The sequence below is a fragment of the Moschus berezovskii genome, chromosome X (genome assembly GCF_049115385.1).
Source record: "Moschus berezovskii isolate FMDL1 chromosome X, NW_MosBer_1.0, whole genome shotgun sequence".
NCBI lineage: Eukaryota > Metazoa > Chordata > Mammalia > Artiodactyla > Moschidae > Moschus > Moschus berezovskii.
The window spans coordinates 39,260,135-39,275,340 of record NC_142488.1 but is presented as its reverse complement, the minus strand read 5'-3'; the positions used below and the strand labels follow the sequence as shown (position 1 = coordinate 39,275,340).

The following is a 15,206-nucleotide window of genomic DNA, read 5'->3' as shown; positions in this document are numbered from 1 at the left end:
TTGCTCAATTATGTCTGACTCTTTGCAACCCAATGGACTGTAATGTGCCAGGCTCCTCTGTCCAAGGAGATTCTCCAGGAAAGAATTCTGGAGTGGGCTGCCACGCCCTCCTCCAGGGGATCTTCCCCACCCAGGGATCAAACCCAGGTCTCCCATGTTGCAGGAGGATTCTTTACCATCTGAGCCACCAGGGAAGCTCATATTATTTTTAGGATCTTAAAAACAAGTATTTACTGCTCCTTTCAACTACAAATATTATAAGTAATCTTTAAAATACAACAATCATAGTTGTTACTGTTGTACCTAGTTTGTAGGTATCTAGTTACAAGACATTAAAACAGAGACATGAGTAACATTCCACTTATTTTTATGCCATAAAAGCCCAACTAATACCAAAACTCATCGCCTCAATGATGTTTATGTTGGCATTTTATCTTCTGCAGGTAAGAAGCAAAAAAATAAAAAACATATTCAAGGAGCAATTTAAATAATTTCATGGTTAAAAATAGAACTCTTAAATACTAACGGCTCATATTCAATAAATATTTCTAAATTATACATATTATTTGAAATTACTAAATGGTAAAATCTTTAAGAGAAATATTAATAGACCCAAAGATAAGTGAATTAGGTAAGGGAAATTTTAAGAGGCACAAATTCCCAGTTACAAAATAAGAGTCATGGACAGGTGGTAATTAGGGTTATCATGGTGATATAATGAAATATTCAACCACTATGTTGTATACCAGGAATTAACATAGTATTGTAGGTCAATTATACCTCAAAATCAAATAAACTCATAGAAAAAGAGATCAGACTTATGATCAGCAGGCAGAGGGAAGGACAGGGAGTGAGGAATTGAATAAAGGTGATTAAAAGGTACAAACTTCCAGTTATAACTAAGTACTAGAGATGTAATATTCAACATGATTAACAAAATGCTGTTATATATGAAAGCTGTTAAGAGAATAAATCCTGACAGTTCTTGGCACAAAGGAAGAGTAATTTCTTTTCTTTTCTATCTATATGAGATGAATGTTCACTAAACTTATTGCAATCATTTCATGATGTACTAAATTATTATAAACTTATAATGGCTATATGTCTATTATATCTCAATGAAATTGGGTGAAAAAAGAAATGTTAGTAATCATTTGAAAATATTTCTTACTATATTGGCTGTCAAAGCAGCCTATTTTAAGAGTTCTTTCCAATTAACTCTGCAATCAGACTATATTATTTTCAAAAGTGGAAACGAATGGTGTCAAAACACCTCAACTGCAAAATATCCCTGGCAACAAACATTTAATGGGCAATAAAGTCAATGGCAAAAACAAAAACAAACACCAAACAACCCTCTGCCCCAGAAAAAAAGAAACTAGACTTACTTTGAATGCCCTAAACAAAAACCAACAAAAAACAGATCCAGAAAACAAAACAAAAAAGGTCTACTATTAAAAAAAGATTCTGTAAGATACAAACACTGTTCTTAAGCAAGATGCTAAACAGTTTCAAAAATGAAAAATTTCCTCTCCTTCTTCCTGTACATCATCACTTTTTAAAATCCAATGGCTAGGAGACTGTCAAATAATTAAGCAGCGGCACAGTAGATCAGTTACAAACCTTGACATAGGTAGAATTGTTCTTTCCTCATGATAATCACTGTCACATTCATTTATATATTCCCTTAATACAGTTAATACTCGAACCATTCGAACAGCTTCCTGTCTCGCACAATTAATACTGTCTTTGTCACCATCCAAAACACATAAAGTGTCATAGGAGGCTTTCAAACGATCAAAGCAAGACTGAATGAAGTCTTCATGGATCACCACCTACAAATAATGGGTCAAATAAAGACAGTTCAAGTTTTATATAATTAAAGATGGGAACAATTAAAGGTAGATCTCATTTAACCATAATCATATTTAACAAGAATTTATCCTGATAATAAAACACACTATGTTTGAAAACAGACTTGTGGTTGCCAAGGTGGGGAGAGAGGTTAGGGGAGGGAAGGATTGGGATTAGCAGATATAAACTATTATATATGGAATGGATAAACAACAAGGCCCTACTGCATAGCACAGGGAAATATATTCAATATCCTCTGATAAACCGTAATGGAAAAGAATATGAAAAAGACACTGTATATATGTATAACTGAGTCACTGTGCTGCACAGCAGATATTAACAAAATATTGTAAATTAACTACCCTTCAATAAAATAAAAACAACAACAACAACAACAAACACTCATGTTTTGTCAAAGAAAGCTAAGGTTATTTAAAAGTTAACAAGTATAAACTAGACACACAAAAACTGAATTTCAGGATGAGGTGTTAAAATTGAAAGAAATTCAGCTGAAATCTCCTACTATAATTATACTCAAAATAATCACTTCAAGATAATTTTCAAAATGAGACTCATTTAGACAGCATTTTGTACGAGAGAAATGTGGACTAAATATTTTAGGTATATTTTTATAATGAGTTAAAACAAAAATTTTCTAGTTAATTCTGAATTAAAAAATTCTCATTAACAAGAGTTCTTCAGTTAGAATTCAAACTTGTGAAAATTTTAATACATGTTAATCCTCACCTGATTGACCTGTAGCCTTGGACCAAGGTTTGTGTATATCTCTTTAAGGAGATCTATAGCTCTGCTGGCAATATCATCATTACTCTGAATCACCACCTAGATTCAAAAAGATTCAAGTGTAAATATATCATCTAATCATATCAGTGGTTTTCAAACTATGTATAGAACTCTAAGTGATGAAGAGTTTTAGGGATGAACCCTATAATAGGCATGGGAGGGGGAAGGGAGTAAAGCACAGGGAGACTGAGTCGCAAGAAGAAAACAACCCGACTTTCTTTTCTCAACTAGTTTTACATTTTGAAGTGTTATACAAACTTTGGATTTTAAAAAAGTTTCTGCTGTTTAAAAATGTTGAAACCCACTTAAAATGTGAATAATCAAATACTAAAATAAACAACTTAGTCTGCCTGTGGTTTGCAGAAACACATTTCATATCCAGAAAACAATATAAACTGCTGTGAACAGGTCAGATTTTTAAAGGTATTTAAAGATAGGACTAATATATTAATAACTACAATACGTATGGAACCTGAGGGCATTATGCTAAGTGAAATAAGTCAGAGAGAGAAATACTGTATGATCTCACTTATATATGGAATCTAAAAATCAAAGGAACACAAAAAATTGAACTCATAGATACAGAGAATGGATTGGTGTTTGCCAAATGAGTGAAGGGGCTAAATGTAACATATAGCGTGGTGCTATATTTAATAATACTGTATTGCATATTTGAAAGAGTGAATGCAAAGGCAATAAATTTTTCTTTTTGACCATGCCACACAGCTTGTGGGATCTTAATTCCCTGCCCAGGGAATGAATCCAGACCATGGCAGTGAAAGCAGAGCTCTAGCCAGTGGACCACCACGGAAGTTCCAAGTAAATCTTAAAAATTCTTACTACAAGAAAAAAAAAACAAAACTGTGACAATAGATTGTGATCATTCTGCAATATGTACACATCAAATCATTATGTTGTACACCTGTAACTAATATGGTGTTGTATGTCAATTATAACTCAACTAAAAAATATAATATTGCAAGTTAAAACAGTGCTGATAAAGTATACATTCATAAGCCTTTCTAAATAAAGTCTTTTCTGTCTTCTATATTAGCATTAAGTGTATAATAAGCTAAAATTAATACTGAAAAGAAAACAGAGGTCTACTTTAAATTAAAAAGGGGAAGAAAATAACTTTCATGGAGAGTCATGAAAGATTTCTATGGTTAGTGTACTTACTTCTAAACACATTGGAGGCAGACAGATTCTAAGCCAAGAGAAAAGGACTATCAGTGGCAGAAGGAAGGGGAGGTGGAGGGAAGGAGATATGAAAAAGTCCAATGACAGATGACACAGTAAGATAAAGATGAACTATCACTAGGTCCTAGGACAAGCATCAGAGCAGCATGTATACATGTAATTTATACATAAAATTGTGATTTCTTACCTATTTGAAAAAACTAATCACATACATGGTTTATCAAGTTCCTACTTCTCACTTACCCTCCAAAGGTAGTCTAATCCAATTAGCTCCAAATCATCCATCATATATGCTCTCCGTTTGGCTACCAGTTTTCCTTCCCGACAATTCACAGCTTTGAAGAATCGTTCAAAACATTTCATCCCATTTTCAGTCAATAAGGATGGATCAAGCTGAAGTACATTGCTTTCAAAGAAGTCCTTATTAATATCAGGATCCAAGTCTGGTTCATCCCCCATCAACTTGGAATACCACTTAAAACAGGCTTCACGATCACAAAGGTAAACTGCATTCTCTGCTAAGCATTTCCATATTTGTTTTGCCTGAGGAGCGCATAGCCACAGTTGGCCATCCTTTAATAAAAATCTTGAAAAACATAAAATTAGCAATTAGATCTACATAATTTTTTATCCTGAAAGGCAATCTATCTGTATATATGGGAAATAATCCACTTATCACAACTATATTTTAACTACAGGTAAAAGGATGTCAGTTCTTATCAGCATCTTAAAATAATTTATTTCTTAATTTTTATCTATTACTAAAAACCATTAGGTATTCATTCAGCAAGCAAGCACATATTAAGCGTCTACATATGCCAAGAACTCTGCTACATCATTGGACCTAAACTAGAAAAAAAAAAAACAACCCTTTGTTCTCTGTACACCTGAAAACACTGTAAATCAACTATATTTCAATAAAAACAAAAGGATATACAGTGGGAGAAATAAAAAGATTTGTTCCCTGATTTGATCTCTGAAACTAGCCAATTTTGAAAGTATGTTTAATAGGTTATCTGAGTTTTAGCATTCTGCTTATATGGTATCACTGGAGAAAGAGATATTCTATTTATGTGACTTTCACAGATAAATCCTAACACTGAAGAGTTAAAATTCCTTAAATTTTAATATCTGCTGGTGACCTGATTTAATAGTCATCACTCAGCACTTGGCCACACTGAACTGAGTAACCTACAAATGTCTTAAATTTTTTAATGTTAAAATTCAACAGGATGCTTATCAGTTATTCAGTGGCATTCTCAGGGGTCTTTCTAGTTTGAGGACTATAGGTTTAGTTAAAGATAATAATGGTGAACTCTGTGTCACCTAGTTTCTTCAGTTACCTTTTTCTTTAGCATTCATCCACTCACCCTGTCTGCCGAACCTCTGAATGACAGAATGAACATCTCATTTTACTTTGAAAAACACAATTTTTAGCTAATATAATGGTGCCTCTTTACCCAATTACAGAGTAAGGTGAATGTATTTAAGGTTCCCTTTTCATCTCAAAGCATTTTGAGTTATTAATTCCAGTGTCTTTGATATTCTTATAAGACTTTTGAGCTTAAAGAGGGCTTTCTAGCAGCTGTCCTACCTAACCCTGTCACCCTGTCTAATTTACAGTCAGGAAACTGAGGTCCATTGTGATAAAATACAACTGTTTTCATTTTTGGGTTGTGTGTGTCTTTTTTGCTTTCTTTAAGCAAAAATTCCGTTTGGAAGAAGACTGTATAAAAAATAAAAGCAGAGCTGCTCCAACTGTTGGGAAGAGGAGGAAAGAAGTGAGAAAGGGGGATAAAACTTCCACTGCTTGTCCAGAAATCTTGGAGGAAGCTCCTCAGAAGCCCTAAGGCTTCAAAGTAGGTTTGAAAAATCACCTGTCTAATAGAAAGAGCAAAGACTGAAGTCGGAAACACCTAGTTGAGTAGTACAACCAACTATATACCGGGGATGTATGATTTTAAACATAGCTTTAAGCCATGTGAATCTCAGTTTCCTTATTAATCAAATGGGGATAATAGCTGTCTCTCTGTGCTGCTATGAGGTTTAAATGTAAAGTGAGTAAAGTTTAGTTCCTATGCCTTCAGAGAACTGATGTAGGTCATATAGACAAGTACTAATAGAACAGGGACTAAAACAGGTTCTCTGATCCCAAACTTTAATTTAGCAAAAGAGCTTATAACCACTCTTCTGTTCTAGGCAATCTAAAGGATACAACACACACCAATCAATAACAATGTCTTACTATGGCAATGATCCTCAATCTGGGGAGGAAGGTCCATTCATTCTGATGGTTGAAAAACCATACCCACACCCCTACCTACTCACAGAACCATTTCGCTTTAAACAAAGGTCAAATTTCTTAAACTCTGGTGTCTAGAGCTTACCTTCAAGTTAAAATCTTAATGTAACTACTTATGAAAATATTTCCAAGTAAGCACATAATAAACATAAGCCTATAATTAATGCAGTCCAGGAGAAAATTCCCCAATGCATCAGAATTATATATGCAATAGATTTTCTGAAGCACTGATAATTTGGGCATTTCCCTTAGCATGCTTATGATCTGAAAATATATGATGGGGTTTCTGAATTGCAAGAAACCTCTCATCATCAAAAATTTTTAACAATTTTAAATCTGTAAGTGTATAATCATTAAAAGCTAATCACTGAGTATATCAAGCCCTGGACTACATTTAGCTTTGGCTTACAGGAATAAGGGGCTTCCCTGGTGGCTCAGCTGGTAAAGCATCTGCCTGCAATGTGGAAGACCTGGATTCAATCCCTGGGTTGGGAAGATCCCCTGGAGAAGGGAACGACAACCCACTCCAGCATTATGGCCTGGAGAATTCCATGGACTATTCCATGGAGTCGCAAAGAGTCAGACACAACTGAGCGACTTTCACACCCTCACTCACTCACTTTGGGAATAAATCTCTTTTCTCCGTCCCCAACAGAATGTTATTAACACATGATTTCAGACTGCCTTTGTCAGCCACTGTTAGGATAAACAAAGCACCAGAGAACCTAAACCACTCTTTTAGGGTACTGGTCCAACAGACTTTTGTCCCCATTTCCTTAATATGGTTCTCCACCTGGCTGTGTCAAATATGGAAATTTGTTATTTAAAAACTAAATATATTTCCAATATAAACAAATATGAAGACCAGAAGTCTATACAAAAGGTTTAAATATGTTCTTTTCAAATAATGCAAAGAAGAAAAGTTAAATCTCAGTCAATAATTTAAAAATATTTAATCATGAATACACAGGGAAATGTCCTGTGACTTTCATGTAAGAATTTCCAGATTGGAAAAATCAAAGGTGACAAGAGCCACCTAACAAAGACCTAGCCATACAGCATATCAACTTGACATTCTTTATCTGTGTCTTAGAAAAAGCAATAGTTTAAAACAAACCTAAGGAAGTTAAGCCGTTCTTGGACTTCTTGAACATGACTGTATCTACTTCCCAGCCTCACAGTTTGTGGGTCATAGTCTTCATGGTCTGCAAATTAAGAAAAATTGTGCATTACACACATGGTTACCCATATCATTGCTGACTTCAGTTGAAGGAAAACAAGTCAACTAAAAGATCGTTAATTCTTTATCACTAAAGGCACCTTGAAATTTACTTATTAGTCATAGTTTCTATCCATCTCCTTTTTTCCCCAACCAAAATAATCTTCCCTTTTTACTAACCAAAAGAAAATGGTCTGTTAAATGTGTCGTCAAAAATTCATACAACCCCCTGTCCAATTTTCATACATAATGAAGTAATGTCTGATTACAGCATAATACTTACCTGAATGGTCTATGAACTGACCACCAAGACAAGACTTTTTTCTCTAATTTCCTGTTATATTGAAATGTCTTCATGGAAAAAAAAATGTAGTTATAAAAAATTATATTACTAACTTCTATCTGGACATTAGAGTAACACAAGATGCTCTTCTAAATAATGAAGCTATCATACCGTAATTATCACCAGCATGTTGTTATGAAAGTCTTAGATAAATTTAAGGAAACCTACCCTTCTATCATGAGTATGATAGGTACTGGTCACAAGGTCTAGCTTAAATTAGAAATTCTTAAACAAAAAGTTAAAAAAAAAAAAGTAAACGCTTTGATTTTACTTTCATTAGAGTATATCATACAATGGGGGGGAAAAAAAGACCCTCTGTTTGCAGTGAAGATCAGAGCAAAAAAAAAAATCTTTAAAAGCACCTCCAGTCCTAAAAAACACCTTGGAGAGTGTTTTTTGTTTTTTTATTAGAAAAAGTCGTATGATCTGGAAAGGGTCAGGTTGATTTGTGACTTAGAGCAGAAGAAAGCTGAAGCAAATGTTCTGAACAAGTGCTGTCAACCTCTCAGGAACAGTGACATTTCTCCCAGAAAGCTGATGAAAGTTATGGAGGAATAAGAAATTGTGCAATTTCCCTTTAGCATTAATTATTGGTATTTTCATAGCCTGAACCTTAAGGTATGTGTGTGCTGGTTGGTGCCAAAGAGTTCTAAATGAGTGAGACCCTTAAGAAATAGTAATGGCAATCAATGTCTTCAAAAATAGTGAGGTTTCTTCTCTGAACAAAATCTTAACATGTTGTAAAGATGGAACATTTATGATCTTTTGATGCTTTGGTGAAGAAAAGCAGCCCAATGTATTATGGCTACCGGCTTTCTACATCTACTGCTATCTACCCAAAGTACTAAACACATAGTCTACTCCCAAAAAACTCAATTTCATCAGGGCTCAGAGCACTAATTCTCAAGAGGTCTCCTCAAGAAACTGAATAGAATTCTCTTCCACTATGTCAGCAATTTTCTTTTTCAGAGCATCAAAGTATCTGAATAAACAATGAACTACCTCCACCCCCACCAAGGAGTTTACTCACAGCTTTGTTTACTTTGCAGGTTCTTTTTTAGTGGAAGTTTTAATAATTTCAAAATTGAGCTTAAAAAATATTAGAAACCCTCATCACCTTTACCCATATCACCAGCTGTTTACATTTTGCCCTATTTGCTTGATTAGTCATTATATTCATGCATGCATGTGTATAATTTTTCTAAACAATTTGAGAGTGATCTGACGACATGTCCCTAAATCCCGCAATGAGTATTTCCGAATAACAAAGACATTCTCTTACATAACCACACAATTATCAAATTAACACTGATAAAAAAACATTAACTAATCCAAGGCTTCTCAACAGCACATTATTGACATTTGGAGTGGATAATTCTTTGCTGTGGGACTGCCCTGGGCAGTGCAGTGTATCTAGCACTATCCCAGGCCTCTATCTAATAAATTCCTGTAGCGTCCTTGCCCAATCTCCCTCCACTCCAAATTAAGATAACCAAAAAATAACTCCAATTATAATTTTACCATTAATTCCTATTTATGCCTTCTCCAAATCCAAGGTCAAACACATTGCATTTAGTTGTCATGCCTTTTAACTCTTCTTTAATCGGAGAATTCATCATCCTTTCTATTTCTTGACCTTTTATAAAACTATGAGCCAATTTTGTTGCGTGTTGCTTAATGTAGGCCTCTCTGATGCTTTCTTACGATTAGATTCAAGCTAGGTAATTTGGCAGAGTACCACAGAAATGACCCGCTAGCCGCCTCAAAGTATCATTATCAGGGGGAACAGTGTGTGTCACTGTGTGGCAGTATTCACATCATTGACTATGATCACCTGGTGAATGTGGTTTCCACCAGGTTTCTCCACTGTAAAGTTACTATTTTTCTTTTTAATGAATTCGTGGGGAGACACTTTCAGACTATGCAAATAGCTAGTCTATCAAATTTACCCACCAGTTTCAGCCTTCTCTCCATTTAGGTGGCAGCACTTGAAGAGCCAGGACCCTGGGCATACAGAAGAGCTTTGAAAGCAGTGAAAGTCAAACAGTAATCGCAAAAAGTCGAGAAGTAAAAAGATCCCTCTCTGCTAAATAGGAATAGAGAGCCCTTCCACTTTGCCACAGATGAGTTTCTGGGCTTATAAAACATAAACAGGATGTCTGTGGTTCCCCCTCTAAACATTCAGCTCTAAATAAATAATGAGATTAGTTAGCCTATGGCTAACACTTGCTGTTGTCTTTTTTCCCGTCATCCTAGAGGTGTGAAGTACTAGTATCTCATTGAAGTTTTGATCTGCATTTCACTAATAACTAATGGTACTGAGCATTATTTCATGTCTATTGACCACCAGTGTATCTTTGGAGAAATGTCTATTCAGATCCTCTGCCCATTTCTTAATTATGTCTTTTTTTTTAAAATACAAAATATCTTTAATTTGGACAGGTATAGCATTATTGGAATAATCTTTCCACAGACGATAGAAATGTCACTTCAAACTCCTGATCAGAGGATCTGCTTGTGGATGCATGGGTTCTGATTTGGAGCCTCTGTTCTGCAGACATGAAGAGAATACAGGTCATAGTCCCAGCAGAGCCCTCTTCACTTTCAGCCAGGAACCCAGTCTTCTTGCCTTGGTGAGGAACAACAATGTCCAGCTTCGGGCCCCCTGAATTGCGTATGAGGACAATCATGCCAGCTGCCATACACTCAACAATCCCAATCCGAAAATGCTGGTTCCATATGGTATGCAGACTAATTGTTCCTTGAGACAAATAATTCTTTAATTCATCAAATGGAATGTTTATTTTAAATTCCACATCTTGAACTCCTAGGTCCTCATCAAGCCTTCTCAGCTGGTTTCAGTTCAGTTCAGTCGCTCAGTCGTATCCGACTCTCCGCAACCCCATGAATCACAGCACGCCAGGCCTCCCTGTCCATCACCAACTCCCGGAGTACCTTCAGTTTATCGTCTTGGTTACAAAAACCTCCAATGAGGACAAGTTTAAGTGGAGGAAGAGATTCACTCTCTTCCTTATTCATCAATTTAGCAAGGGCTCTGATCTGCGGTTCTTTTCAGGCCTCAATTGGCCAATCGAAACCAGCCAAATACCTTAGTAAGTGTTCTAAGGTTGACTTCTCCTTGTCTAAGGGAAGATCCAGAAATGTCTGCACATCACAAAGTGGATAAACAATATCAGCGCAGTTCCCAACCTTCCACAGTGAGAGAATATGGTTCAGTGTCTAAGAACTGACCATGACGATGGCACTGCAAGAACTGACAAACCCATACACAAAAGCAAATAAATAGTAGTAGATGAGCTTTACTTTGCTGAGAAAAGGATTCCTGGTAATGAAGGCTGCATTGTTAAATCTCACATTCTGATTAGAGAGAGCATGTCAGTGCTGATGGTGGGGTAATGAATATAGCTTCCAATTCAGCAACCACTTAGATACTTAAACAGAGGAAGCGTGAAAGCGTAGCCCATTGCATCAACATAAACATCGGTAACGCACTACGTCAGAGCTTCCTAGCCCCAAAAAAAGGATCCCAGGCTTTGCCCCAGCAGTGTGAAATGAGGATACAGTCAATCTTCCACAAGGCAGCACTTCCTCAAGAAAACAAACTTCATTGGGCGAATTAACCTGATGTTAAATCTTCTGCAAGTGCCTTCTAGGATCTGTTGGCCACTGACATTGGTATCACCAGTATAAACAACATAAACTGCTTCGGGATACCTACTTTTCCTGCAGAGCCCTTAAGGCACACCATAACACTCTTTCCGCCGCCAGCATTGCAGTATGAATGAAAAACGCAATCACCGTTTGATTTTTCCCAGTTTTGCTAGATGACACAGACTTTTTCTCTGTAGTGGCACTTGGATTCCCCAAAGGACAGTAAGTAAACACACACATAAAGTTCCACACGCAATTAGCCCGGGGAAGAGTAATGAATAAAAAAACCCTGAATTCTGGAGAGAATCCATATACACTGCTATTGAGGATGCTATCGTATTAATGATAAATTTTCAGCCTCAACTCACACAAGCACCAACCCCTTTCGGTGGCCGCCATCTTCCACTGACACTTGAACTCAGGAAGCTCTTCGTTGTTCCTCTTCTCTTATTGGTTCTTGATGGGTTATGTCTTAAATTGCTGGGTTGTAAGATACTAGGTCCCTTGTGAGATAGTTTGCAGATATTTTCTCCCACTCTCAGGTTGTCATTTTAATGATAGTATCATCCGTAGCAGTTAAATTTATGATAGTCCAATCACTGTTTTTTGTCCTTATAATTTTCCTTTGCCTAACTCAAGGCCACAAAGATTTATTTGTATGTTGTTTTGCTTCAGGTGAGCCTTGACCACCACAGGGGTTAATCCAAGTATAACAAATTCAGCAAACTGCAATCACAGTTTCTATGCATACACAGATTAAACCAACCATGGACCGTTCAGTACTATAGTGTTTACTACTGTAAAGTATCCATGTATAAGTGGACTTTCACAGTTCAAACTTCAGATTTTCAAAAGTCATCTGTACTTTATCCATTGTAAATGGATTTTGATTTCATTTTCAGAATGTTCATTGCCAGTGTATAGAAATAGAACTTTTGTATACTGATCTTAATCCCTGCAATCTATGGGAACTCATTTATGATTAATTTTGATAGATTTTAGCAGATTCTTTAGGATTTTTTGCATATGAGATGGTGTTATCTTAGAGACAGTTTCTTTTCCAATCTGGATGCTTTTTCTTTTACATGTCTAGTTAATTTCACTAGCATCTCCAGGAGAATGTTAAACAGAAGCGACTAGAGTGGAAATCCTTGTCTCATTTCTGTTCCTGAGAGTGAAGTAGTCAGCCTTTCACTGTTAAGTATGATGTAAGCTGTAGCTTTTTAGAGATGTGCTTTATCCGGTTGAAGAAATTTCCTTCTAGTCCTAGTCTGCTAAATGTTTTTATAATGAAAGGTGTTGGACGTTGTCAAATGCTTTTTTTGCATCTACTGAGATGACCTCATAGTTTTGGACCTTTATTCTATAACAAATGACTTTGGAGTGTCAAATCAACATTGTATTCCAGGGACACGTTCATTATCTCTTATATGTTGTTAAGATTCTGTTTGCTTGTTTTTTGAGACCTTTTGACTATATTCACAAGGTCTTCGTTGTCATGTTGGATCTTTCATTGCAGAGCATGAGCTCTGTACTCGTGGCGTGGGGGCTTAGTTGCTGTGAGGCATGTGGGATCTTAGTTCCCTGACCAGGGACCAAACTCGTGTCCCTTGCACTGCAAGGTGGATTCTTAACCACTGGACCACCAGGGAAGCCCCAGTTCCTCAATCTTTTTGAAAGAATTGGTTTAATTCTAGTGTCAGTTCTTCTTTAAATACTCAGTAAATTCACAAATGAAGCCACCTGGTCCTGGTCTTTTCTTTGTGGGAAGTTTGTTGATTACTAATTCAATCTTTTTACATGTTATACACCTATTCAGATTTTCAATTGCTTCTTGAGTGAATTTCTTTAATTTGGCATTTTCTTTTTCTTATTTTTGTAAGGTTAGCAGTAATATCTTCTTTTTGACTTTCCCAACTGAGCCTAACTAGAGATTTGTGAATTTTGCTGATCTTTTTGAATAACGTTCATTGATTTTTTTCTTCTCTATTTCACTTCTGCTGCTGCTGCTGCTAAGTCACTTCAGTCGTGTCCGACTCTGTGTGACCCCATAGACGGAAGCCCACCAGGCTCCCCCGTCCCTGGGATTCTCCAGGCAAGAACACTGGAGTGGGTTGCCATTTCCTTCTCCAATGTGTGAAAGTGAAAAGTGAAAGTAAAGTCGCTCAGTCGTGTCCGACCCTTAGCGACCCCACGGACTGCAGCCTACCAGGCTGCTCCATCCACGGGATTTTCTAGGCAAGAGTACTGGAGTGGCTTGCCATTGCCTTCTCCGTCTATTTCACTTCAGTTCAGTTCAATTGCTCAGTCATGTCCGACTCTCTGCGACCCCATGAATCACAGCATGCCAGGCCTCCCTGTCCATCACCAACTCCCAGAGTTCACTCAAACTCATGTCCATCGAGTCGGTGATGCCATCCAGCCATCTCATTCTCTGTCGTTCCCTTCTCCTCCCACCCTCAACCTTTCCCAGCATCAGAGTCTTTTCCAGTGAGTCAACTCGTCGCATGAGGTGGCCAAAGTATTGGAGTTTCAGCTTTAGCATCAGTCCTTCCAATGAACACCCAGGACTGATCTCCTCTAGAATGGACTGGTTGGATCTCCTTGCAGTTCAAGGGACTCTCAAGAGTCTTCTCCAGCACCACAGTTCAAAAGCATCAATTCTTCGGCGATCAGCTTTCTTCACAGTCCAACTCTCACATCCATACATGACCACGGGAAAAACCATAGCCTTGACTAGACGGACCTTGGTTGGCAAAGTAATGTCTCTGCTTTTTAATATACTATCAAGGTTAGTCATAACTTTCCTTCCAAGGAGTAAGCGTCTTTTAATTTCATGGCTGCAATCAGCATCCGCAGTGATTTTGGAGCCCAAAAAAATAAAGTCTGACACTGTTTCCACTGTTTTTCCATCTATTTCGCATGAAGTGATGGGACCAGATGCCATGATCTTTGTTTTCTGAATGTTGAGCTTCAAGCCAACCTTTTCACTCTCCTCTTTCACTATCCTCAAGAGGCTTTTGAGTTCCTCTTCACTTTCTGCCAGAAGGTTAGTGTCATCTGCATATCTGAGGTTATTGATATTTCTCCCAGCAATCTTGATTCCAGCTTGTGCTTCTTCCAGCCCAGCGTTCCTCATATCTCCACTCTAATCTTTGTTTTCAGGTTAGTTTTCTCTCTCCCACTTTTTGAAGGTGAAATGTTACTGATTTGCTATCTTTCTTTTTTAATATAAGAACTCAGCAGTATAAATTTCCTCTAAGCACTGATTTAGGAACATTCCATTAGTTTTTATATTTCATGTTCTTTTTTATTTATCTCAGCATATTCTCATTTCACTTGTCATTTCATCTTTGACCCACTAGGTTAGTAATGAATGTATACTTTTGACATACTTGTGAAATTCCCAGATTTATTTTTTAATTTAATTCCACTGTGGACCAAAAAAACCCCCCTACTTTGTATAATTTCAACACTTTTAAGGTTAGTAAGGCTTGCTTATGGCCTAGAGTATGGTCTGTCCTACAGAATAATGTGTATATGTGAGAAGAATATACATTCTGCTGTTTTTGGGTGGCTCTGAATTACTGTCTGCTATCATTTGCTTTCAGTCTAATTACTTCCTTTAGTACTCCTTCTCAGGCAAGCTGGCTAACAATAAATTATCCCAGTGTTTGAGAATGTCTTTACTTTTCATTTTTGAAAGACAGTTTTGCTGAATGTAAGGTTCTTAGTTGTCAGGTCCCTCCTCTGCCCCTGGCACTTTGAATAGGTTGTTCTATTGCCTTCAATGTTCTGATAAATCAGTTAAT

At 36.8% G+C, this 15,206-nt stretch overlaps 1 protein-coding gene and 1 pseudogene across 4 annotated transcripts in view; both read right to left on the bottom strand.

Annotated features, from left to right (window-relative positions):
- The window catches only part of USP9X (ubiquitin specific peptidase 9 X-linked), an 85,636-nt gene that overhangs the window by 47,140 nt on the left and 23,290 nt on the right, over positions 1–15,206 (bottom strand). For all 4 annotated transcript variants that reach the window (XM_055393954.2, XM_055393957.2, XM_055393956.2 and 1 more), the window contains exons 14-17: positions 7,278–7,365; positions 4,102–4,444; positions 2,602–2,697; positions 1,624–1,835 (exon numbers count right to left, since the gene is read on the bottom strand). In XM_055393954.2, coding sequence (XP_055249929.1) covers positions 1,624–1,835; positions 2,602–2,697; positions 4,102–4,444; positions 7,278–7,365 — 739 coding nt within the window. The remainder of the gene's footprint in view (positions 1–1,623; positions 1,836–2,601; positions 2,698–4,101; positions 4,445–7,277; positions 7,366–15,206) is intronic.
- Positions 7,394–13,386, bottom strand: LOC129535267 (GDP-Man:Man(3)GlcNAc(2)-PP-Dol alpha-1,2-mannosyltransferase-like; annotated as a pseudogene).